The sequence below is a fragment of the Emydura macquarii genome, unplaced genomic scaffold (assembly GCF_026122565.2).
Source record: "Emydura macquarii macquarii isolate MOO-44397 ecotype Brisbane River unplaced genomic scaffold, CSIRO-AGI_Emac_v2 contig_3401, whole genome shotgun sequence".
Classification (NCBI taxonomy): domain Eukaryota; kingdom Metazoa; phylum Chordata; order Testudines; family Chelidae; genus Emydura; species Emydura macquarii.
In genome coordinates, this window is record NW_027133538.1 from 663282 (window position 1) to 690504 (window position 27223).

At 50.3% G+C, this 27223-nt stretch overlaps 1 protein-coding gene across 1 annotated transcript in view; it reads right to left on the bottom strand.

The window, feature by feature from the left end:
- The window catches only part of CARMIL2 (capping protein regulator and myosin 1 linker 2), a 106336-nt gene that overhangs the window by 78401 nt on the left and 712 nt on the right, over positions 1-27223 (bottom strand). The window contains exons 2-8 of the mRNA XM_067534396.1: positions 24130-24221; positions 23802-23852; positions 12850-12909; positions 9683-9804; positions 9027-9124; positions 7996-8066; positions 3112-3185 (exon numbers count right to left, since the gene is read on the bottom strand). Coding sequence (XP_067390497.1) covers positions 3112-3185; positions 7996-8066; positions 9027-9124; positions 9683-9804; positions 12850-12909; positions 23802-23852; positions 24130-24221 — 568 coding nt within the window. The remainder of the gene's footprint in view (positions 1-3111; positions 3186-7995; positions 8067-9026; positions 9125-9682; positions 9805-12849; positions 12910-23801; positions 23853-24129; positions 24222-27223) is intronic.

Genomic DNA, 27223 nt, shown 5'->3' on the forward strand with positions numbered 1-27223 from the left:
ATTTGCAAGGTAAATAACTGCTTTTTCTGAGCACCAGCCCTTCTGACTCTGGCTGAGATCTGAAAGTCAGGCTGGGCTTTTTCTCTCTCAGGACTCATCAGCTGTAATGAAGGTTCTGCAAGCCAATCTGTGCCCTCCAGCCCCCCTAGAGGTACATCTACACTGCAATAAAAATCCACGGCATGCACTGACTTGTGATCACAAGGCTCAGGCTGCAGGGCTGAAAGTAGTAGTGTAAAAATTCTGGGTCAGGATGGAACCCAGCCACTCAGACCCTGACAAGGGGGTGGGTCACACAGCTCAGACTCCAGCCCAAAAATGTCTACACTGCAGTATTATAGCCCTGCACAACCCAGTCAGCTGACCCAGGCCAGTCCGGTCCTTTATTGCAATGCAGACTTACCCCATGGGGCCATGTTCCCATCAGTAGGTTTGCAAAGGGGTAATTGACTGCAATTTAGTAAGCAGCTCTGCTGCTGATGTGTTGGCCAGAATAGACTCCAGCAGCCTCCCCCAGAGCTGGGCTGGCCCTGCAGGGCCCACGGGAACAGATTCCAGTTCCCCCTTGCGAGACGTATAGCTCTTAAATATGCCTTGACTATACACTATTAATAACCATAGTTCCGTCTGCCCCTCTATTCCCTGATCAGGGATATAAGACAGGGTATACCTGTGGTCACCCCATCTCTGTTTGCTCAGAATAGACCAACAATCCACATTTTAGAGTCCCATTGCTGACAGACCCCTCTTCCCCCAGCAACAGGAAATGTGATGTTTAAATGAAATCTTCAGACTGACCGTGACTAGGGAAGAATCTCTCAGAATCACATCGGGATGCAATTTCTCTCTTTCCCTCTTTCCCTCTCACTCCAGAGAACCAGTCAGAAGTGGACAAAGAAAGCTACGCTCCGTTTGCCCCTGCACATGCCCAGTTATGCTCCAGGAGTTCATCAGGATTTAGAGAGGGGTGGAAAGGTAGAAGTAGCTCACTGTGTAACCCAGAGAAATGTAGGCTCCAGAGTCACACCTTCCCAACCTCCCAAAGAAGTCATATATACAAGATACCTTTAATTTCACATCCTTTCAGGCTGACAATAGGAAAAAAAGAGACATTATAACGATGGACCTGGACAGTTTATTTACCTAGAGAGACATATATCTGATTCATAAGGCAGACAAATGGACAGTTTTTAATCTTTCACCCAAATAATTGTACATTTGTCTGCCTTATGAATCAGATATGTGTCTCTCAATAGGTAAATAATCTGCCCAGTTCCATCGCTATAATGTCTCTTTTTTTCTGTTGTCAGCCTGAAGGGATATGAAATTAAAGGTATCTGATACAGGCAAAGAAGGTACAAATCAGCTCTACTAAATTCAGAGGAACTGTGAAGTAACTGGTTTTCTTTCTAAACTGCTGGTGCACTCTAGAAATGACATGAATAGTATGGCACAAAAAGGAAAAGGAAGCCAGAAAGGTATAAACACCTAACCAGTGGAAAGAAATTGCTAAAAAAACAAAACAAAAGGGGAGGTGGGCAGGAAAAGGAGAAATTCCAATTAATTGTCCGGGTGATACTCTAATACAATCCTTGAGATGAATGAAACATAAAAAGCCTCCGATAAAAAAAGGTTCAAAGGAGTCTATTATGCACCTACGCCATCTACTGGATATCGACGAAAGTAGCAGAAAAATGAGAAACTAATAGTTTGTATTGTTCCTTGATATAGTGGTTGGGCCCGGACATGGCTCTATGTTAATCACTTGCTAAAGTGCATGTGTCTTTTGAACATGGTACATGCCAAGAATAATTGATGTCTATAAACCTGGTCTATAAACCTACTGATTATTGACCCAAGTGATTCTCGGGGAAGTAAAAAACCAACTGATTGGTTAAGAGCAACCAAAAGTCCTGATTTGAAAAGTACTGTCAAAAATAAAAGGCAGAACTGAAACATACCTAACATTACAATTAGCAAGCTAGCACTCCCTCAGTAGAACTCAGTAGAACTCAGTAGAAGTATAGTACTAGGCAATGTTGCCTAGTGGATAGAGCAATGGACTGCGACTTGGGAGACCTGGTTTTATTCCCAGCTGGGCCATTGGCCGGCGGGGTGATCTTGTGTGGCCTTGACTTCCCCCATCTGTGAAATAAGTATAACGATACTGAGTCCTTTGTAAAGCACTTTGAGATCTGCCAATGGAAAAGCTACTCTAGTAGTTCTTCTTCTTCTTCTTCTTCTTCTTATTATTATTAAAAGGGGTTGTCCCGGTTACATTCCATCCTAGTATTGGCCATACCATTTATCAAATTAGTAAATATCATTTGTTAAATTGCAGCTTTAAAATCTCACAGGCACCTTGGCAAATTAATCATTCATGCTTCTACTTTCCCGTGGTTGGACTGGCCCTGTAGGGCTAACTGGAGTGAAAAAAAAAACAAAAAAACCCCACTTATCTTAGCATGTTGATGAGTTCCAGAGGGTTAGCCATGTCAGTCTGTTTTTAGCAAAATTTGTTAGTCTTTAAGATGCCACAGGACTCTCACTACTTGTCTTAGCGCTTGTTTACAAACAAACTGGCACCAAAATAACTCAAGCGGAGTAACTCTCAGCTTTTGTTACCTTGGTGCAATTTTTGCATGTGGACATTCTTAGTTCACTTACTTTGATTTAGTTTGTCAGTGGAAAAAAACCCAAAAGATTTTAAATCTTTTTTTCCCTCCCACTGACAAAACTCAGCCAAAATAAGACACACTCAAATTGATCTAAGAGTGCGCACAGACAGCATCACACTAAAACACAAAGGGGCGAATTGCAACCCATTTCATTATTTCCATGCAGACCAGCCCTCGGTCACTAACCCCAGCAGATCTGACTCCAATACAAACGAGAAGCAGGCCAGGGGCAGTGGCAGTAAGACGAGGCTATTTTTACAGTCTCTTTTCAGAGTACAAATGCATTTTAAATGCTGCCCTCGGGCACATTTCACTCAAAGGATGGCTGGTCACTACATACAGTGTTATTGTCAGGGTATCTACGGGTACAACGTATTTTGCTACTCATCTCTGTCTCGCACAATCTTGATCTCAGAATTCAGCAACGACTCACCTGCTCTGTAAGTGAGTGAAGTCCAACAGGTTGAACTCCCGGCAGTCTTGGCTGTGGTAGATAGTGTCCACATCCTAACAGACAGACAGGTCAGCAAATGAGCCCAGAGAAGTGCTACTAGGCCAGATTACAGCAGAGCACCCAGCTGATTAGGACACGTGCCAAACGTCAGCTTCGAGTGCTCTGCATTCTCCAGACACATCACACCCCGGGACACTCCTGACCTCCGCCCTGCAACCCTCCCAACAGGGGAGTCCTCACCGGAGAAGTCCCGGGGACAGCAGCTGAGCTACGAGCCAACCTGCACGAGCTCTTCACAAACACATCATCCAGAGCTGAAATTAACACTCATGGGAACAGAGAAGAGAGAACAAAAACTGGGGCTATTTCAGAACAAGAGAGTAGGGGTCCTGGTGTACGGCTGGATCACTGGATGGGCTTCCTAGGAGAAGAGGAATTAGCTGGGAGAAGAAATAGCTCTCTTCCAGAGATAAGACCATCCACCAACCTTCCTGAGGGGGAAGCAGCCAGCAGTGAGAAGCTACAGGGAAATCCGTCCATGATAAACCCACTTTCAGTGTATTCCTGTCCACTGCCCTCCAACAAAACAAAGCCACAAACTAGCCTTCTTCTGTCTGAAGGATGCACCTATGACAGGCCAACCATGTCGAGTTCACACCGCCTCGCCAAAGGGAGGGTGCCTGACCTTTGTGGGGCTGAGCCCCTCTCTTTGTGGGAACCTGAGATCTTCTAGGATAAGATCCGGCAGCTGAGGGAGATGTAACGCTCCCAAGAGCTGAGAGGCTCTGAAGCCACCAGATGTCAACGGTGTGACGCTCTGTGGCCTTGACAACCTGGAGGGAAGGCCTCTGACACTGATCATCCGAGGGCTGCAGTTCTGCTGAGATGAGTCTTCAGTGCCTGCCCAAGGCTTAGCCTGGGCCATAAACCTCCCAGGGCTGGAGCAGGGGAATTCATTTTAGGGCAAAACCTTGCAAAGTGTGCCAAGCTCAACAACCAGAAGCACCTTTCAAAGACCGAAGGGTGGCACAGCACAGGCACAGCATAGGTTTAAGCAACAGCATATGCCAAGGGCATCAGGATCACACCAGCAACTGACCAGAGAGGATGGGACAGGCCCCCAGCAATCACCCATCGATCCCTAGGTGAATTCAAGGCTAGTGTCAGGTACCTGCGGACTGAATTCGCCTGTTATGCCCAGACCAAGTTCTTACAATAGGTTCTTCATGGCTCAGCCAGTCCTTGGCCTCTTTGCAGAGACTACCAACAAGAATCCAGTTTGGGCCATTTGTGATGTGGACAAGGGTCCAATGAGAAAGGCACTAAATTTAGTTCATCTCACACAGAGCAGAACAAAGCAGCCAGGACTGCAGAGACGAAGCTGATCAGGATCCAAACCAGGGACCTAGCCGAGCAAGGCCCAGTTCCAGCACCCGGAGTCATCCAGCCATGTCTGACCATACACAACTGCAGTTTATTGTGCTCCAACAACACACAAGAACCAAAGAGATGAGCAAAATATGGGAACAAAGGGCCAGTCGATGAACCTGCGCAATGGAACACAAAAGGAAATACACACTTCCACGTTGGCCGGCAGAGCGCACGCCTCAAGGGAGCAAGGGAACCAAAAGTTCAATAAGATTTTAAAAAGAACGATTATTTTATACGGATAATGAGACCACCCAGGCTTACCTGAGACTAGATCAAATAACTGTTGTAAGGATGTGGCGAGGGGGCGTGGCTTCCCTCTGAGACTGACAGGGCGGGATGGCCACGCACTCCTACAGAGGGATGCAATCCCTGTTGTGTCAGGGCAGGACAGGAGCCAAGAACTAACAGAGATTAGGAAGAAACTTCCATAACCTCTGACTTCGGGGTCATTGCACCTTCCTCCGCAGCACCTGCTAATGACCAATGTCCCAGACTGAGCTAGAAGGTGGCACTGAGACACTTTGCACTGCTTTGATCCCTATCTTAATTTAGCTCCAGCCACAAAAGGCTAGCACATCCTCCGGAGGCAAACGCAGGGCAGTTCCCTGCCACAGACTTCCTCCAGCCCTGGTTTAAAATTACCCAGCAATGGGGCTCCCATCACTCTCCCTGGGTGACTATTCCACACTGCAACTGATCTCACGACACGGGGACACTTTTCTGGATATTCAATCTCAGTTTCTCTTTGTTCAGTTTAACCCCAGATGCTTGTCAGAAGAAGAAGCAATGGTCTCAAGCTGCAATGGGGGAGGTCTAGGTTGGCTATGAGGAAAAACTTTTTCCCTGGGAAGGTGGTGAATCACTGGAATGGGTTACCTGGGGAGGTGGTGGAATCTCTGTCCTTGGAGGTTTTCAAGGCCCAGCTTGACAAAGTCCTGGCTGGGATGATTTAGCTGGTGTTGGTCCTGCTTTGAGCAGGGAGTTGGACTAGATGATCTCCTGAGCTCCCTTCCAACCCTCATCTTCTAGGAGTCTATGATAATTCCTTGCCCTTTAGTCAGCACATCGTGAAATACATGCCTTTAGCATGGCTCATTTAATCTTGCTTGTAAATCAACTCCTTCTTCTGTTCTCTCATTTCACTGAGCTTCAACTTGCTGCTGTTTGGATGGCACTAAGGCACCCCAAAAAGAACACAGCATTCTAGGGGCCGCCTTCCCAGGACTGCACCGAAGAGAGCTTCCTCCTCCCTGCTACACCATGAGTAATGATATGATTTAGTCACGGACTCTGTCAGCGCTGTGCATCGCCACCCCATCGCTCTGCCCCCTCCGTGCGGTGAGACTCTAGCCATCAGTCTCCTCCACCCCTTTCAGCAGGGCTCCAGCTGTCTTCCCCCCACAGATAGGTCAGGGGCTCCTGTGAATTGTTGTTTATTGCCCGTTTGATCTAAGCATCATGCTCATGCCTAGGTCTCTTTTCAACCACCTCCCTGCCAATGAGGAACTATGTTTCATGTAATTATTCCCCAGATCTATTCCGATGCATACAGACTCATAGCGTCTAAGGCCAGAAGGCTTATCTATTCTGCCGTCCTGTGTAACATCCAGTCACTTTTGTGAGCCCTTGTGTTTGACTAAAGCATGATCTCCAGAGAGGCATTCAGTCTTGAACTGCAGACATCAAGACATGGAGAGTCCACCACTTCCCTTGACAGTTTGTTCAACAGTTAAATCACCTTCACTGTTAAAAATCTCTATTGGTTTCAGTCTCAATTGCTTCTATTCTTTCTCGATTTCTGACCTCTTTGTATTATTGCTCTTTCCACCTTGCTGTTTGCAACATCTTTAGTATCATCTCAAGTGTTGTGAAGTTACCACTGTATGGAATATGGGTGATGCTTTAAAATGTCATTGATACCAATATTACAAAGTTGCAATGAATCTTACAAGCTCTGCCATGTAAGGGATCAGTGGAAAAGTTACAATTTGCTAAATATGATCATCTTGTTTATATGTACGTATCATCTTTGTATTGAGTTGTAAATATGTGTGGTATATTTGCATCACAAACCTGTGCTGCGATTCTGGGTGACACCCCCAGACAGCTTGACATCAGCACTATCCAGTCTGCTCGATGGCCCAGGGAGAGCAATCAGCTGTACGATGGACCCATTGTGATAAACTAGGAGCTATGCTTGAGAATCAGCAGGACATGTAAAGGACATGCCTGTGGGCAGGGGACTCCAAGTACTTTTCTATGTGTTGTTAGCTTCTGTTTGGGACAAAGGATGCACAAACCACATGGCAAAGGATATAAAAAAGGCAGATGCATCTTCTCCATTTTGTCTTCAATTCTGCTTCTCACCGCTAAAATAACTTCTCAACTGCGTTATTAACAAATCAGTAACAAAACTGAAGCTTTGAACAAGGCCAATAGACTCATCCCAGCTTTAGATGTGGGGGACTTTACAAGCCAGCAAACTAACCAGTGCTGTTAGGAACCTGATATATGGACTCAGAAGTCAGATGTATGTATCTGATTGCTTTGACCATTTAACAACTCTCTTCTCTGTCTTTTCTGTGCGTTTATAATAGAACCCTTCGTTTTAGATACTAAAGGATTGGCTGGCAGTGTGATTTTTGGGTCAGATCCAAACCGATAAGCTGAAGAACATTTTGTACAGTGAGCAGAGTTTTAACTTCTCACTGTACTGAACCTATTTGCTGATTGGGCACCATAGACTGGAATACAGTAAAGGGGGCTGTGTGATTTCTTTGTCCTAGCTCCTTGATAACCAGCATGGGGGATCAGGAGCACAGGTTTGTGACTGGCTAGTGTTAACTACCAGTTTGGGGGAGAATCCGCTCTCCTTTTGCAGCCTGCCCTGACCTTGGCATTTTCAGTGTGAGCTACTGTAGGCACCCCAGATCACACTGTGCTTCCAGATAGTTAATGAAGATGCTAAAGAAGACTTGACCTAACACTGATCTTGGCACCACAGCACTAGGTATCTCATCCCAGCTCCTTACACTGAATTTATGGCTCTTCAGGTAATTTTCAATCCCCTGGGCAGAGTTCACACCTAATATGAAATTATTTTAAGGAGGTTTCATCTTCTTGGTTCCCTTTGTCAAACTGCATCTCTCTAGTGCAAACAATAGCATGTAGGACATCATTTCCAAGGCCGATTACTTAGTGACTGATGTTGCCACTGACAACCATACAAGCACATGCCACTACAAGCAAAGATGGCAAATGTTGCTTCAACAAATATATAGCACACAACCCAAAAGGTGGTTTCTAACCAGATGGAGAGGCTGCATGTATTGTTTCAGATAGGAACAAAAATAATCTGATCACTTCCCTACTGTTATGACCTTAAAATGACCTGCTGAAATTGCTTCCTTTCAGTTTTGCATACAAGCTTACCCACTGGATCTCCTCTCTGAAGGGAAAGCCGTTGTAATCACATAAAGCAGCATATGTCTCTGAAAAACCACCTGCAAATGGAAGGTGACATTGAAAGAAACGTTAGCAGCAGCCCATGGAGGAAATGCAGAAGGAGAAAGAGACATTTGGGGAAGGACAGAACTAATAAAGTTTGGGGTCCAGAAAAGAGGGAGGGCTAGAATGAAAAGTCAAGTTAAATCCTCCCTTCTCCCAGCGCAATGCTGAATCATTGCCTCTCTGGGTTTGTTACTGATTTGTTAATAACGCAGAGAAAGAAGAAATCAAGATAAGTAATCTAACCTCTCTTACTAGACCAAGACATTATCTGCAATACACAAACTTCTCAGGCTAAAAGATCCTTTACTTAAAGGCAAATGTTTTTGATCACAGAATTCTGTGCTCTCCATTCCATTTACAAACTTTTCTTATTGAAATTATATAAAAATAGATGGCAATATATTTAAATGAAGATTACAAAGCTAAGGCTGAAACGTTAGGAAATGCCAGCATTAAGGTTGTCTGGGCAACTTTAATGATACCCCTTGTATGTAATCGTGGTATAGTCTTCAATGACATGGCCACATGCTATTTTTTCCCACAGGAACCCTGCCTCATACATGCAACTGACTTCAATGGGGTTGCTCCTGGGAATAAAATACTTATGTGTTTGCAGGACTGTCATGTAAATATTTTCCTCAACTTCCGACAACGGACAGAGTGGCCCCACATGGTCAGATTCCTGTTTCCTGCAGTAAGCACCAGGCGTAAGGTGCACCTGGCTGCGGGAACCACTGTTGGCTCCCCATTATTTTTGTCAACTGCTGAACAGCAAAGGGGGGACTTTTCCAAAAGCGCTTCGCATCATCCAAGCTCTGCTTCCATTCAAATTGATGGAGCTTTTGAAAATTGCAGCCCCAAGCCGCTAAGTCTCCCACTGCTTGGTGTGTGAGGGTTCTGTACAAGAATTTTGTTTTTCTGTGATGTATGTGCACAAAACAAAGGTGAATTACCACAGGGTCCTTGGTTATTCTGTAGCACTTCCTCCAGGGAGTCCGTGATCCTTCGAATTCTCTTGACCAAATTGGGGGGATAGTTTTTGAGCAGTTTTCTAAGAAAAATAGCGGCTGGTTAAGTAAAGAAATGGGGGTGCTAGGAAGAAAGCATCTTCAGTCCTACCTATTGTTTTATATGGGCCAGAAACAGGCGAGCTCACTCAGATAGGAAAACTTCATATGAATTTACTTTGTAACTTTCCATGCCTCTCATGCTTTCTTTCTTATCAATAATACCTTGCTCTTATCTGGCACTTTTTCATCAGCAGATCTCAAAGCACTTTACAAGGGTGAGCTTATCGTTATCCCCATTTTACAGATAGGGAAACTGAGGCACAGAGCGGGGAAGTGAGTTGTCCAAGGTCACGCAGCAGGCCAGTGGTGGATCCAGAAATAGACCCCAGTCCAGAGCTCTATCCACTAGCCCTCACTGCCTTCATATAAAAGGGACATTGGAATACACATACATTTGGCCCCAAATTTAAATTCTGTGCAAGCACAATGGCAAGGGTATATGGTTGGAGAACTCTAGAAAGTCTCAGCAGAGCTCCACCAGTGATGAGGTAGACTGGCCCATTATAACCATCAAGCAAACATTTCATGAACAGCCTTACCCAGGTGAAGAGTCTGGAAAGACCTTCTTAAGCGACATGGTGACGTGGAGAACCACCTGCTCCAAGTCGTCCAGTGACATGAGCCTGAAGGTGTAAGACGATGTGTCTGTATCTATGACAGCCTGAGGGGTGAGATAAATGGCATTTGAGGAAACCGGTAAAGGATAATTTCATAAAACCCCTCAGATCCTCCCATAAAGGGAGCAAATGAACTAAGCCATATGCTAAGATAGACAGCTATCATGTGCTAAATATCCTTAGCATTATTACTTATTATTCTCAACAAACACTCATTTAAAATGACTGAGAAAACAGTAATTTGGCATAAAATGTATTACAAGTACTGTAAGTATTCCGAAACCAAAGTATTAAAAACCCAGGAAATCCCAAGTTAAGGCTAAATTTAAAAGAAATGCAAACCGGTTAAGGGACAGAAATGCACAACTGTGGCATCCAAACAACCTTAACTCTGCCCTGCTGTGACACCATACAATAACCATAGGTTTGTGGTCCCAGATTAAATTTGATTTTAAGACACATCTGACTTTATTTCCTCTCTGCTGGTATCACTATCTGCGGTCTGCGTTATTCTGTTACCAAGCACGTTAGTGGCTACATAAAAAAGTCAGGTAAGGGTGCCATGTTTATGAAAGGATCTGGTTTTAGATTAAATTTTCACTCTTGACCTAATCAATGGAATGACAAAATTCTGAGAAAATTCATTCCACGCTCAACGCGCAAAGGCTGAAATTTTGACAAGGATTTTTCATACATAACCCAACAGTCTGAATCCCTGCTTTAAGTGAAGAACTCAACTCAGCCTTAATGATGGGGCCTCCATAATAAACCAGCATCAGAAATAAAGTAGCAGCCGTATCGTCCGGAAATAAACAGCTAAATCATCCTTATGCTACAGCAGCTTGGCAAATTTCTCATGCAAACGTACAAACCCAGGCATAAAAATCTTCTCACTTTACCCCCATCCCTTGCCATGATAATAAAGAAAACAGTTAATCATATTTTATTGGCCCATCAAAATAACTTACTTGCCCCTCAGGGCAGGAGGATTTTACAAGACTGCACTAAATCAAATAAATTAATCTCTTGCTGCTCTCTGCAGGCCTTGAGACTCGATTCCAGGAACTCACTCATAGAAGCAAACCCCAAAGGCATGGAGCAATCCCTGAAAAATGTAACCCCAGGAAATCAGGAGGAAATCATCCAAGCCAGTCTCCTGTAGCTAATATGTGTAAGATGATTATTAGCTACGTGAAAAACAAAGAAAAATTTTACATTTTATCTTGAAAAGCACAATTCTCATATGCCAGTTTTGCCAAAGTCTCCCTGCGTGGGACACACGCGTCTGATAGACGAGTAACATATTTGTTTTTCACAAGTCATCATGGGAAGCATGACAAGTATTTTACACCTGGTAACTTCTCACGATAGCTTTATAAGACAAGTCAACTGCTATTTTTCTGTGGGGTTGCCTGAGGGAATAGGCCAATGTCAGAGAGTTGCAGCACTGAGATTGCACTTGCTTACCCCAGGTCTGAATTTTGTCCAGTAAATTCTTCAGACTTTAAAGCCAGAAGGGATCATTAGATCAACTAATTTGACCCCTTGTGTTACACTGGCCACAAAATGTCACCCTGCACAGAGTCCAATAACTTGTGTTTGACCACGTACCTCTTCTAGTTCCAACTATACTTTTCCAATCCAACCAAGCCCTTCCTTCTTTTACTCCTGACAGCCTTTTGCATAGCCTCTCTAGCAAAGTCTTCTTTAATGGGACGTGTGATTCTTGCAATAAATCTCCTCTTTCCCATCTCCACATGCAATGTTCTCTCCAAACACAAGCTGATTGCTAAAGGGATTGCCTACATAATTTCCAACAAACAGTAGAGACTCTGTTTCCATTTCCAGGCTCTGGGTATTCAAAGCAGCAGCAAAATCTAAATCAATTAAACAAACTGAAAACCATCCTGGTCAACACAGTCCGACTGGGGCTTCATTCGAAGTATTTGAATGGGATTTTCTTATATTGCCTCTTTTACAGGTCAGTCAACATTTAGTTTTGCCAGAGACATAATCTCCTCTGTAAGAGGCTTTACCAGGTTTTAAAACACCCTTCAGCTAAATTTGGATCTCCCTGGGTAATCTAAATGTGCTTGACATACACCAAGCCCTTGCAACTCAGGAGAGGCTGTTGACAGGAGAAAGAAGAGAAGAACAAAGTTGCAAATGCTCTTATTTTCCTGCCAAACATCTTACGCTGCCATGATCTGCAACAGGCATTGGCCCACTTTGTTCCACTGAATTTACAGCTACAAATAACTTCTTCCAACCACATGTCCAGTCCCACTGGAAAAATATCATCCCCAGATACACACAAAGACAGGCTTCTCTTTGTGACTCAGACCTCACAGCTTTAGTACCCCAGCTCCTAATGGCAACAGCACTAGAAAATATTAACAACCGCTTTTCAGTGGGGGGTGAGTTGTTTGCCAGCCAGCAAAGAAGAATACACATCCAGCATAGATCTTAAGAGCTCAGTAGATGTTACCTCCCCTTTTTACAGAGTCCCAGAGAGAGGAGGTGACTTCCCCATGGTCACATGATTTGCAAGATACCCCAAGTCCAACACCCTCCCCCTGCACCACTGTCTCTTAGTTCTGCGTCTGTACAGCACCTGGCATCTTGGGGTCCCGCCTCCCCAGCACAGAAGGGAGGCTGCTACTCACTGCCGCCTTCAAGGGCTGCTCACGGGCAGGGACAGGCTCATTTGGTGGCACTAGGGAGAACGCTCTCTTGGGATGGATTTTTGCACCTTTCCATCCCTGGCTCCAGGGTGCTAGTCAGCTCCCAGAGCACCGGGATGGCAGGGAGGGGTTGGCTGTGTGCAGACTCTCCTCCCTCCCACGGGGAGGGCACCCAGCCAGCCGCAGCAGGGTCCCACCTGCCTGGGCGCGGGGCTTCCCCAGGAGGTCCTTGCCAGGCTGGGGTCTCTGGGGATTAGGGTGACCAGTTGTCCTGATTTTATAGGAAGAGCCCCAATAGTCGGGGCTGCCTGGTCATAGGGATGTCCTGATAAGGAGGGATGGAGGAATGGGTGGGGGTGGGGCTGTCCCAATGCGGGGGGCGCTGTCACTGTGGGTCACACTCACCAGGCTAGGCTCCTGGATTGCGATCTCTCTCACCTCCAGGAAGCTGAAGCTGCTCTGCACCTGGGGTGGGAGAGAAGGGTCAGACCATGGCCGGCGTCCTTCCCAACCCCGCTCCCACCTGAGTGGGCCATGACCCACCAACACAGGCTGCTGAGGGCCCAGCTCAGCACAGCGCCCCTGGCCCCCAACCCCAGAGCCCCTGCCCCTGCCCCTGCCCAGCCAGCAGCGGGACGCGAGCTACCCAGGCTGAGCCCCTGCCCTGCCCTTCTGCCCAGCCCTCACCCGCCCCAGTGCCAGCCCACTCACCCTGCTGAGCCTCCCCCCAAACCCCCCAAGTCAGCCTGATCTCTTCTAGCCAGCTCAAATGGAGCCCCTACTTCCCAACCACCTAGCCTGAGGCCCCCCCCCCCCCGCGACAGAGCCTAGTCTGTCTCCTGGGTGGGGCAACATGTTGGGGCCCAGGCCAGCGAGAAGACACAGGAGCACCCACTGGTCCAGCTGCAGCTGACAGGCATGGCAGGTGCACCACACCCCTGGGAGCCGGGCCCTAAACACTGGGGAGTCTGGGTCCATGCCCCGCTTTCTCTCTGGGCACCCCAACGCCCAGACACCAACGAGCAGTGCTGAGCTCCTTCCATTCCCCCCTCCAGCCAGGACCCCCGCGTCCTTTGTGCCCCATCAAGGGGTGAGGGCCATAGAAGATGCAAAGCACAAGAAAAGGGAGAATCCTGGGAGCCGATCTCTCCCCTCGCCCCCCCTCACACACGCTTCGATAGCGAAGACATAGAGAACAGCGTCAGCGTGATGAGTTGCCCATCACTGGCCAGCAAGATGAACAGGGCAGTTCAAACCTCTCCAAGCTCCCTTTCAGGCGGCATTGATTTGCTTTCCCTGTTAGTCCCTGCTCCGATTCCTCCCCGGGAAAAGTTGTGTCACGTGTGAGCGAGGGAAACTCGGAATGTTTGAAAAAAATAAAATAAAATGAAACAAACACTTCTTCAGCCCCTGCCTGCACAAGACGCTCTCCGGCCCTCTCTGCTGCCTGAATGGAGGGTGGGCGTTGTGTTCCAGGCACACGGCCCGGTCTCCCTGCTGTATCAACCCCCTGATTCGTGTTTGCACGCCTTGTGCGTGTCCGAGTTGACACTGAGCGCTCACAGAGGCACGGCCTGGCCGCGGCCGCCTTGTTTATGCCAGCTGCAGTTTCCACCAGCACTCCCTCCTTCGTCTCTTTCGCTAGAGAACCAGCAATCTTCGAGGTGCTGATTGAGAGCATTTTTCAAGCAGACCAGGAAGCGACCATCTCCCCAAGCTCCATCTTAGCCCTATCCGGATTCCAACTTCTCCAGAGAAACGTTCACCTGCTGGCGGTTGATCCACTGATGCATTCAGGGTCGTTAACTTCAGAGGGGTCCCAAGCAGGGTGGAACCCAGGTCCATGAGAGGACGGCATGGTCAATGGACTAGCAGGGTGTGCACCTGGATAGTTTTATGCCATGCAGAGTGCATGTCCTCTCCCCACCCCCACGAGGTCAGCTGTGCTAGAGCCAATAGCGGAGCTAGCCGAGAGCAGCTTCCCTGGTTGCCCCCGCTAGTCCCGTTTAGCTGGAAGTGTGTAGGGGGCTCAATGGTGCTTTCACTGGGAGCTCGGTATAGTGCCAGTGGGTTGAAAGAATGAGTTGGCTGGAGTCCAAATCCTTGCAGCAATGACCAAGAACTCTGCAGCGTGAAGAAGGCCAGTCCCGGAGTGGCCAGCTCCAGGCAAAGCATTGGGATCTGCCAGGGTTTATGGGAAGGGCCAGGGCAGAGCTGGGCAGGGGTTGATTCTGGGGTGGGGCGAGGGTGGGAGCTGCGCTTTACAGACGGGCCAGGAGCAGGCCCGAGTGTGGGGTCTCACTGAGCAACGCTGCCCCTGCAAGGGGCAAATCTCATTTTGGGTTGTAGTAAAACAAGGTTACTTACCAGTAACTGTTGTTCTTCGAGATGTGTTGCTCATATCCATTCCAATGTAGATGTGTGCGTGCCCAGTGCACGGATTCCCGAAACCTTTTTCCCTAGCAAGCCCCGCAGGGCCAGCTCAGGCGCCCCCTGGAGTGCCGTGCTCATATCGCGGTATAAAGGGCGCTGCTGGCCCCGCGGGCCCCCAGTCCCTTCTTTCTGCCAACTCCGACAGTGGGGACGGGGGTTGGGTTTGGAATGGATATGAGCAACACATCTCGAAGAACAACAGTTACTGGTAAGTAACCTTGTTTTCTCTCTTCGAGTGATTGCTCATATGCATTCCAATGTAGGTGATTAATTAGCCATACCTTGGAGAAGGGTAGGAGTTATCGGTGACCTGCTCTTGACAGCACGGCTCTGCCGAACCCCGCATCTTCCCTTGCCTGCTCCACGATGGCGTAGTGCGACGTGAACGTATGGACCGACGACCAGGTCGCTGCTCTGCAGATGTCCTGCAGGGGAACCCGCTCCAGGAAGGCTGCGGAAGAGGCCTGGGCCCTAGTAGAGTGTGCTCTTACCACACCTGGAAGGGGTACCCCTGCCTGCTCGTAACATGCTCTGATGCAGGCAGTAATCCAGTTGGAGATTCGCTGGGTGGAGACAGGAGAGCCTTTCATCCTGTCTGCCACAGCTACGAATAGCTGTGTCGACTTCCGGAAGGGCTTGGTCCGCTCGATATAGTAGGCCAAGGCTCATCTGACATCCAGCGAATGTCCTCTCCTTTCCTCCTCCGAACCGTGGGGTTTTGGAAAGAACACAGGAAGGAAAATGTCCTGACTACAGTGGAACTGAGACACCACCTTAGGCATAAAAGCCGGGTGAGGTCTCAGCCGGACCTTATCTTTGTAAAAAACTGTGTAGGGGGGCTCCGAGGTCAACGCCCTTAGTTCGGAGACCCTCCTGGCCGAGGTGATGGCCACCAGGAAGGCTACCTTCCACGATAAAAGTAGAAGGGAGCAAGTGGCCATGGGCTCAAAGGGGTGTCCCATCAGTCTATTGAGGACCAAATTGAGGTCCCAGGGTGGCACTGGGTCCCGCACCTGAGGGAAAGTCCTCTCCACCCCCTTAAGGAACCTCACCGACATGGGGTGAGAGAACAGGGACCGTCCTTCCATCGGCTGGTGGAAAGCCGAAATGGCTGCTAGGTGTACCTTGAGGGAAGCTAGGGCCAAGCCTTGCAGTTTAAGCTGCAGCAGGTACTCTAAAATAGCCTGTATGGGTGAAAAGCTCGGATGTAACCCTCTCGATTCTGCCCACCCCGAGAACCTCCGCCACTTAGCTCTATACGTTACATGCGTGGACGGTTTCCTGCTGCCCAGAAGGACCTGCTGAACCTGAAAGGAACAGGCCCTCTCTCCCTCCGTCAGCCACAGAGTCTCCAGGCAGTGAGGTGGAGGGAGTCCAGGTCGGGGTGCAACAATCTCCCGTGGTCCTGGGAGATCAGGTCGCACCGTCTGGGTAGCGGAATCGGTTCGGTGATGGAGAGGTCGAGCAGCATACTGTACAATGCTGTCTCGGCCAAGCTGGAGTGATCAGTATGATGTTCGCCCTGTCCCTCTTGATTTTGAGAAGGACTTGGGGCAGGAGCGGAATAGGGGGGAATGCGTACATCAGATCCCCCGTCCAGTCTATCAAGAAGGCATCGGACAGCGAGCCCGGTTCGCGACCCCTGAGCGTACAGAACCTCGGGCATTTCCTGTTCCCGGCTGAAGCGAACAGGTCTAGACGGGGAACACCCCACCTTTGGAAGATTAAAGCCACTATGTCCTGGTGCAAGGACCATTCGTGGCGGGGTGAGAATGATCTGCTGAGGCGATCCGCCTCGCTGTTCCTGACCCCAGGGAGGTGAGAGGCAGATAAGTGAAAATCGTGCCTCACCGCAAAATCCCACAGTCGGATAGCTTCCTGGCAAAGAGCCGAGGAACGTGCCCCTCCCTGCCTGTTCACGTAGAACATGGCTGCCGTATTGTCCGTGAGGACTTGGACCACCCTGCCCTTCAGGAACTGAAGGAAGGCTTTGCAGGCCAACCGGACCGCTCTGAGCTCGCGTACATTGATGTGCAGAGCTCTCTCCTCCGGTGACCACAGCCCTTGGGTGCCCCGGTTGCGACAGATGTGGGCTCCCCATCCCATATCGGATGCGTCTGTGATGAGCGTCACAGATGGGATAAACTCTCTGAAGGGAACGCCCATCATCACTTCCCTTGGGTCCCTCCACCAATTGAGAGATGACAGCACCTGTGGGGGAACCATGACCACTCTAGTTAGAGAATGCCTGTTCGGTACATACACCGAAGCTAACCACGTCTGGAGAGGTATAAGCCTCAATCGTGCCAGCCTCACTACATATGTAGAAGCTGCCATATGTCCCAGCAGCTGCAGGCAATGCCTGGCTGTCGTCGTGGGGGACCGGTGGAGATTGGATATAATAGCCGCCATTGCCTCGAACCTCGTTTGAGGGAGGAAGGCTCTGGCCTGTACCGCATCCAACCTGGCTCCAATAAACTCTATACATTGTACAGGAGTGAGTGTGGACTTTTGCTCATTAATAAGCAATCCCAGTCTGGTGCATAACTCGCGGGTGAGGAGCAGACTATTTCTCACATGAGTCCTCGACCTCCCCCTGATTAGCCAGTCGTCTAAATAAGGGAAGATTTGGACCCCTCTGCGGCGCAGGTGGGCCACCACCACCGCCATACACTTAGTGAAAACCCTGGGTGCTGAGGAGAGCCCAAAGGTAAGGACCGAAACTGGTAGTGTCGCCCAGCTACCATGAACCGTAAGAATCTCCTATGGGCAGGCAATATGGAGATGTGGAAGTATGCGTCCTTCAAATCTAGGGCAGCATACCAATCCCCCGGGTCTAGGACCGGAATAATCGTGGCGAGGGAAACCATACGGAATTTAATTCGTCTGATATACTTATTCAGACAACGTAGGTCCAGAATGAGCCTAAGGCCTCCTTTCGCCTTGGGGATTAAAAAATATCTCGAGTAAAAACCCCGACCTTCCTCGGCCACTGGGACTTCCTCCACCGCCCCCAGCGTGAGGAGCAACTCAATCTCCTGTACCAGGAGTTGAACCAGGGCAAGGTCCCCAATGGGGGACAGCCTAGGAGGGGCGTCAGGGGGGAAGGCCGTGAGTTGGAGGGTATACCCTTTGGCGATCACCTCTAGAACCCACCGGTCCGTAGTAATGGCTTCCCACTCTGTAAGGAAGGAGCGAAGCCTGTCTGCAAACGGACGGTTTAGATCCCGGGGAGAAGGAAGAGTGCTACCCTCCTGCACAGGGTCAAAAACGTTTATTACCATTACCCCCTTTAGACGGCCCTTGTTGGCCCCCCGCAGAGGACCCTTGACGGCCTCCTCTGCCAGGACCGCGGTAGCGCTCGCGACCTCTCCTCTGCTGGGCGGGTCGAGGAGCCTGCCTAGGCGGGGGCGGCGGCTGCCTTTGGACTTGTGGCCTGGACTGCCGTCTTGAGGCCTGGGGGGTATACAACCCAAGGGACTTCAGGGTGGCCCGGGAGTCCTTAAGCGCGTGTAGCTTCTCGTCTGTCTTTTCTGAAAAAAGACCTAAGCCATCGAAAGGCAAGTCTTGTATGGCCTGTTGAACCTCCTGAGTTAGGCCAGACGCCTGCAGCCAAGAACATCGGCGCATAACTACCGCCGAGGCCATTGCTCTACTAGCCGTGTCTGCTGCATCGCTAGCAGACTGTAATGCAGCGGTTGCCACCGCGGCCCCCTCCTGAAGTACCGTGGCGAAATCCGCCTCTTGGTCAGGAGGCAAGTGGGACGCAAACCTTTGCATCGAGGCCCATAAATTTTTGTTATATTTGCCAAAGAGGGCCTGGTGGTTTGCTACTCTAAACTGCAACGCTGCAGTAGAGTAAATCTTCCTCCCAAACAAGTCTAGCTTTCAGCCTTCCTTGTCCTTAGGAGTATTCCCCTGGTTCCCCTGGCGGTCTCTCTGATTAGCCGCGTCGACCACTAGAGAGCACGGCGCGGGGTGGTTATACAGGAACTCGAAGGGTTCTTTAGGAACATAGTATTTCCTCTCCACCCCCTTAGATGTGGAAGGTAGAGAGGAAGGGGTCTGCCAGAGATTCTTGGCAATCTTCATGACCCTGTCATGGACCGGCAGAGTTGCCCGAGATGGCCCGACAGCACTCGAGGGCCCAAAGAGGGGGTCCTCCTCCTCAGACATGAGTCTGAACTCCATGCCCAAGTTCTCAGCAGCCCTTTTTAAAAGGTCCTGGTGGGCACGGAAATCAAACAGGGGGGCCCTGTGATCTCTGGCCACTGCCTCATCCGGTGATGAGGAGGAGGAGAGGGGTAACGGTGCTGTGGAGGGCCCCTCCCCTGGGTCAGAGTCTTCCTCCGAAACCCGCTCCTGAGCCTTAGGGAGTGGGGGCATTGGAGGGCCCGCCACCGATTGTGTTGATATCGAACCCTGGGGCATAGGGGCATTCCAGGGTCCCCAATATGGCCACTGCCAAGGCGCCTGTGTCCAACCAGGGGCTTGCAAGGGAGGCGGCTGATGTCTCGTGGCCCTCTTGTCTCCTGAGCCTCCCATACGTCGCTTGCTCCGTCGACGTGTGGAACGGTCAGATGATGAAGACGATGTAGACCGGTGCCGACGTCTGCGGTGCCGGCGATAAGAGGAGACCGGGGACGACGTCGAGGTGGAGGACCTGCCCCTACGGCGAGATGACTTGCGGTGCCGCTTACCCCCTCGAGATCGTGAGCGGTGCCGACGATGGCGATGCTGAGGAGACTCCTCCCTCCCAGTCATCGGTGCCGGGCCCATCGGTGCCGGGCCCATCGGTGCCGGCGGGAGCTCCCGGGGTACCGGTGCCGCTGGGTGTGGGCCATCGTCCCTTGAGGTCACGGACAGCGACCTGGATCGGTGCCGGGATGGGCTCCGTACCGGAGTTCGTGAGCCCGACAAACTGTCCCTGCTCAGGTCAGAGCTGGACCGGCAGCGGCTCCGGCGATGGACTCGGGACCGCCCACGGTGCCACGGTGCCGAGTCGCTCGACGACATAGAGTCGGAGCTCGGAGGGGAGCCGACGCTCTCCACCCTCCGTGACCGTCTGGAAGGAGACCGAGATTGAGAGCGTCTCCAACCACCGGGACCACCCAGCGCAGGTTTGCCCCGAGACGCAGGTCCCTTGTCCCTCTGCCGAGGGGGGGACGGAGGCGTAGGCATGGCCATGAGGGCTCATGCCGCGGTAAACACCTCCGGCGTCGACGGCCCTTGCAGGTGCACTCCCCCACCCCCAGGAGTCGGGGGAGGGAACCCGCGCGGAGACCCCGGGGCCGGAGTGATCTCCACGGCCCGTGGCTGGGGTGTCTCCTTACTCCCTCCGCTCTGCGGTGGCCGGGGGGAGTCTTTAGGTGCGGCCAGGGGCCGTGCCGTCTTCTTCGGCCCCTTAGAAACCAGTCCTGGTGCCGAAGAGGGTGCCGGTGGGGGGGCACTCCGCACCGACGACACACTCGGTGCTGACGGAGACCGGGAAGGCTAGGACGCTGGTCGAAGCGCTGACTCCATTAGGATCGCCTTTAGCCTCGCGTCCCGTTCCTTTTGGGTCCGAGGCTTAAAGGACTTGCAGATGCGGCACTTGTCTCGTCGGTGCTGTTCACCCAGGCACCGGAGACAACGATCATGCGGGTCACTGACCGGGAAGGCTTTAGCGCACAAGTCACAGTTCTTAAAGCCTGAAGAGCCCGGCATGACTCCAAGGAAAAAACCCCGTCCGGGGTTTTACTTATCACTAACTACTAACTACTAACTCTAAAACAACTATTTAACAACAGGAAAACTCTAAAGAACAGTAATAAGGCTAGGGAATGAGCTACTTGCACACAGCAAGAGGCGATAGTTCCAGCAACCGTCACAGGCGGAAAGAAGGAACTGGGGGCCCGCGGGGCCAGCAGCGCCCTTTATACTGCGATATGAGCGCGGCACTCCAGGGGGCGCCTGAGCTGGCCCTGCGGGGCTTGCTAGGGAAAAAGGTTCCGGGAATCTGTGCACTGGGCGCGCACACACCTACATTGGAATGCATATGAGCAATCACTCGAAGAGAGAACGGGAGTGTCGCAGGTGAGACGCGGAGGTACCTGTCCTGCTCTATGCGGCGCTGGGCAGCCCCCGGCGGGAGTGCTGGGGGCCGCTCTTGAGGAACGATGTGGACAAATCGGAGGGTCCACAGGAGAGCAACGCAAATGACAAAAGGTTTAGAAAATCTGACCATGAGGAAAACCCGGTAAGAAAAACTGGCCATGTCCAGTCTTGGGAGGAAACGACTGAGGACAGGGACCTGCTAACAGTCTCCAAATATGTTAAGGGCTGTTATAAAAAGCACAGTGCTCAATTGTTCTCTGTGTGCATTGCAGTGAGGGCAGTGGGGCTTCGCCTGCAGCAAGGGAGATGTAGGTTAGGTGTTAAAAAACTTTCTAACTCTCCAGATAGTTAAGTTCTGCAATAGGCGTCCCAGGGAGGTGGTAGGACCCTCATCATTGGAGATGTAAGAGCAAGCGGGACAAACACCTGTAGAGGCTGGTCTAGGTTTCTTTGATCCTGCCTCAGCACAGGGCGCTGAACTAGATGACTTCTCAAGGTCCCTTCTAGCCGGACAGGGCTGTGATTTAATAATGGGGCTGTTGATGCCTGTGTGTTTGAAGGGTGACTCAAGCTCACGTTGGCACCTCTTCACTCACAACCTGGGGACTGTCCCTCTAGAGATCATAAGCCCTGGAAAGGCCTCCTGGGTTACGGCATCTAATCCCCGGCCATCTCCGGCAGCCCCGTCCGTCACGTAACCTCATTAGCTTGCTGAAGAGAAGGTGAAGGGGTGACGCGATCGCAGTCTATGAGGAACAAGGATTTGATAGCCGACTCTTCAAGCTGGCAGCAAAAGAATAATGTGGCTGGAAGTTGGAGGTAGAAAAATTCAGACCAGAAATAAGGAGTCAGTTTCGAACCGGGAGGGTGATCAAGCATTGGAACAACCTACCAAGGGTTGCGGTGGCCTCTCTGTTGCTGACAATTTTTTAAATGAAGGCGGGACATTTTTCTAAACGCTGGGCCCTAGGGACTCCTGTGGGGCAGTTCTCATGAGGGAGGTCAGACACGGTGATGAAACCAGAGATGGGAAGCGAGTCCAGATCAGAAAAGAAAGACGCTGTGATGACAAAAGCCCCATGGGACAGTGGAGGACACCAAAAAGGAAGCGGGTGGGGAGAGGAAGCAGCAAGTTCAGCTACAGCAATTTACTTAATATAACTGCAGCGCTGCTCGTCCTCCCACCCCACTGCCAGGTGCAAGGACCCTGCCTGCCGCACCAGAGAGGGTGTAGGCCCCAGCACTGTGATGTAGGCCTGAACCAAAGTAGGTCCAGACCATGAACATGTATTTGAAACTTAAGAGTTAATTCTCACACTAAAAAAATCCAAAACTAGGCATTATAGATAGGGATGTTCTGGACACATTGATTGTTTGTTCATGTCACCCCAGGCTCCACTATAATAATTAACTGAAGTAGAAATATCCTGTCTAAACATTCTGTGATTTAACATATATGATACATTGGGGCCCTGCTTGTAACCATTTATGAATGAATGTTTGGGAACATCTTAAAATCTGATTGTAATAATTTACAAGTGAAAAAAAGTGCCCAATGTGTATCAGGAATGTAGTTGATGTGTAAATCATGGAGCAATGAGAGGGTAAATAAGATTTTTTTAATTTTCTTTTAGTAAAATTGGTATTAATAGAATTGGTATAGGTGTAAGGATTTTACTATGTTAGTAAGTAAGTATAAAATAATATACTAATGTAATAAAATAAAAATGTAATAATTTCTAGTAAGTATAACTAAAATGTGAATGCAGTTTAAGTCTGTTAAGATAAGACGACAAAAAATAATTGCTGAGATAGTGGTTCTCAGCCTTTAAGGGCAGATGGCAGGAAGGAGAGAAGATGCTTTTGTTTAAAGAACTTTTTCAACCCAGATAGCCAAATATCAAGATGACCCTGGGAAAAACAGGGGAGTTAACACCCAAAAACAAACACAAAATAAAGTGTAAAATAAAAATAAACGAATAATGAGAAGACTGTCACACTTGCAATTTCAAACTAATTAATAATTACATCAAACAAGGAAACTATCTGACATGGCAAAATCCATAAACCCAAATAAAAATGAATAAGTATAAAAATAGACAGAAGAAACCTGGACTTCGGGCTCGTTCTGCATACCCCAAGGAGCGTCGCAACCGACAGAGCCTGGCTCCACCCTCGGGTCTGAATTACCTGGCCAGTAATTCAGCTCGGGCAACAAGGGACTGGTAATTATATCTCTCCTGCAGAACTCTGTGTGTGTGTATTAGGCAATTGCTTTTTAAAATGTTTTTCTTTTTTTGTATTCATACTAAACACAGCACGCTGCCTTATCCCCTGAACAAGATCCTGCTGTTCATTTCATAAGTGTAACAAGGGCACTGCGGGCTCAACATGGCAGGGGCTGCCTGTTACTTTCAGCCAGAGGCTGGGAGTGAGTAAGCAGAGGGACCTAAGGTGGGAGACAGAAAGGGCTTGGCTAGGAACAGCCAAGCAAAGGCCCAGGTCTGTGTTGTGTTACTGCTACTAAAGCCAAGGGGCCCCGGGGGTGAGTTTGGACTAGAGGCAAATTGCGCACATTCTAGGTGCCTTCTCACCACATTTTGGCTGTGGGATTGAATGTTGACTGGGTTGTATCTTGGAAAATTAATGCCTGAGCAGTTTCCTAGCTTTGCCAGGCATTAGCTGTTGTCCCCCCTGACACACACGAGAGATCTCCTCCCTCCATTTGGCTTTTAAAGGCTGTCAGCTCCAAGAAAAGCTCAATGACCCTGGGAAAAGTGAAGCTCATGTCAGCCCCCAATGAGGTCCTATGGGGATAAAGTACTTACCCTGGCAGGGAGCATCGCATGCAGTACGTACGCCCTCCAGGGAGTTAACACCTGCACAGGAGTAAATGTAATTACCAAGAGTCTAATGCTGTGCATTTATACATCCTATTAGCGCTGGAGCAGGAGTTCAGGGCACATAACAGTTTCCATTCTAACCCCCTGCTCTGACATTTTTACTTTACAGGTGTTACATTACATCAGAACAAGTATGTGGGCATATAATTAACCTGCAGAGCTGCTGCCCACCTGCGTGTCCAGGACATTTCCGAGACCCAAGCCTGAGCATTATCAGCTCAGACACAGAAATTCCTGAGTTACCAGAACATACCAAGATGTCGTCTTCATACTTGGACTTGACCTGCATCTGGACAGGCTTGGCCAGGACTATTTCCTTTGCCCCCAGCAAGGCGGTGATGCTGTCTGAAAAGACACCAACAAATCAAATGAGTTGGCTGAGATGAAGAGGCTGAGCATGCATCTGAAGCCTGTCAGCAGCCCATGTGAAAGAAACTGGGTCTCCCCAAAGCACCCCGTGAAATGCCATCCACATTGCATCCAGCACTAGCTGCCCCTGCTTTGCATTCTCTGGCCAGCAACTGAATTCCCTGTGCCTCACTACAGGGGGCTCATGGAGGGGATAATAGGAGGATAACACCTGGTGGTGCTGGTAAAAGACTAGGGTGAAATTTTTCAAAGCGGTCTAGAGGTTTTAGACACACTGCTTTTAATGAGTCTAAATCCCCTAAACCACGGTATCAGTCTCAACCTCTTCTTCATGTCCTGGTGCTGGTCAGATATGTTGCCTGAGGACCCCTAACTCTCCTGGGGTCTTTGAGGCTTCCTTGTCCCCTTTCCATTTGTGCAATCACCACCACCCTTCTTGTGTCCAGTTGAAGGCCTTCATCACCTTGTGTCCTTGCTCAGAGCAACCAGGAGTTTGTTTCCATCCAGTTTAAAACCTTTCTCGTGTCACACTGCAGCTCACTACACTGTGTCTCATTGTGAGGCCTGAACGTTTTTGCCCCAAATCACTAAATCCCCAACAATTAAGTCCACTCCATCCAGATACTCAGAGCTGGGCACAAGATTCCTTGGCGACTTCCCAGGCTGAGACAATCCCAAAGGGAAGTCACGTAAACATACATCTGCCCGCAGAGATGTTGGAGGTGCAGAGTTTTGAGCTGTCTGTCTGGTCAGACCTTGGCTTACATCACAAATGGAAAACGTTCTTGCATAGCCACATCTTCCTGAGCCGAATGACTGCACTCACATGAAACTCGTTTGGTCACGGTGACCTTGTTGTTCCACAGTCAGTGTCTGAATTAGCTTCTCCCCAGACACATGGGGGAAGGGAGAGATGAGATCACACCTCTCTGAGATCCTGGGCTTCTAGGGACCCTCTTTCCAGCCCCCCGCCCCTGCTCCCTCTCCATGGGCTCTCTTAACTGTCCTGATGAGCTGAATCACCTTGCTAATTGTTTGATAATCCAGGCCTTGACCAATTGTCTCCTTGGTTTGGCCCACATGGGGACACTTGCAAAATGCACAGCCTGTGGCTACTCACACTCAGTCACACACCACACACAATACAGCTGGTTTCCTAAGTCTGGAACACAGTGGTCAAGGTCGAAACCCAGCAGTTGGGCTCTTTTCATGTGGAGTCCCGAAATATGCAAAGGGCTTTGCCTACCAGTTTGCAGTTCCCTTCTCCTGCTCCCACCGCAAGGCAGTGGAGATGTCCAAGGCCTGCCACATGAAGTGAGAGCTCACCCTGGCTGATTTCTCTTCGCCACCACCTGCTTCCAGGAAAATTTGGAAGGGCTGGAGCTGTGCCAGCTACCATCTTGGCCAACACCAGAGACTGAAGAGGGACCTCCAAAGCTAAACACACCCATCTCTACAGGCTGAGCTAGAACGTCGGGGGGGCGGGGACTAGCACACGAATACATCCGCCATGGACCTGGGTACAGAGGGGGCCCATCACACCCACGGCCCCATGGTTCACACAGCCAACCTCCTCCAGCAACGGACATCATGCCTGGCTCTGCTAACAAAGAGCAGCAAAAGGGACCTTTTTGTTCTGGTCTCGCTGGTTTGCCGTAGGCTCTGGGCTGCCATGGCCCGGCTTTAGGGTCTTGGCTCGGTGGCTGTGTGGGATGGGGAGTTTTAAGGTTCTTGCTTGTGGGGGGAACATGGCTCTGTTGAGCTAAACTATGGCTCCTCCGGCTACCGCAGAGGTAGAGCTGCATGGCTGGGAGCGACTGTGGCCTTTATGCATGCAGCACCAAGATACTGGAGGGGGGCCGCTTTGTAGCATCTGTCATCCAAGTGCCCTGCACCCAGCCCTCCTGTCGGGGGAGGTGTGTGCCCTCCCCCAACTCCCGGGGTGTCTTGTTATCCCTCAGGGATCTATTCTCCACCCCACCACATCTCCTATGTCACACCACCCCCCCATGCCAGAGCTATGTGTCCCCCCATCTCACTTGTCCCCCATGCCGGGGCTGTACGTGTCCCTCTCCTGCCTGTTCCTTGACATGGGTCAGGGGCTGTGTCCGGCTCCCCCCCTATTTCACCTGTCCCCGACTCCAGGGCTGTGTGTGTCCCCATTCCACCAGTCCCCCCTGCTGGGGACTGTCCCACCCCCCCATGACCCGCTCCCCTCCCCACCACTGCCCCCGTTCTCCCGCCTGCATGCCAAGGGCTCTATGTGGCTCCCTCTGCCTCCCACCTAGGGGGGTCCGGGTCCATCCACCCCACTCCCCATTCATATTTTTCTTCTTCCTGCCGGGGAGAGCAGTCCATCAGGGCGTCAGCCTTTTTCAGCTGCACTGGGGGACTCAGCAGAGCTGAGCTGGGAGGCTGTTACTGCAACGGTGCTAATGACTGCAAGCCATGGGGTCTTTGCTCTGCACACCGTTACCGAGGCAGTGACACTGTTGGGTCTGCTACCCCAGCATCAGGGGCTCCATGTGCCCCTTTGTCAGCCGCCCCCTCATCCCCGGATGCCCTCATGCCCGGGTCACAGACCTGCTTTCCCTCCCAGCCCCCTCGGGACTTTCTTGCCATAACACTACCCCTCCCTGGCTCTGGTTTATTACAGAAACACAGTGCAAATCATCCCTGCCCATCCCAAGCCTGCCCGGTGTGTATAGTCCGTACCGGCCCACGGGCTCCACTCCCCAGACACGGCACATCCCATGTGGCAGCACCTTCTGCCAGGACTGCCAGCCCTGCTCTTCCAGCGAAAGTGTCACCCCGCCCTCCCGCCAGCCTCTCTGCTGGGAGATCACCCTCCCCAGGGGAGCCCCCCCTCTTCCTTTAGCCACTCATCTCAGACAAGCCGCGGGTTTGTCCCTGCCCCTGTTCCCCTGGCCCTCAGCCTCCCCGGCCCATGGCTCCAGCTCTCTGGCTTGAGAGTCAGC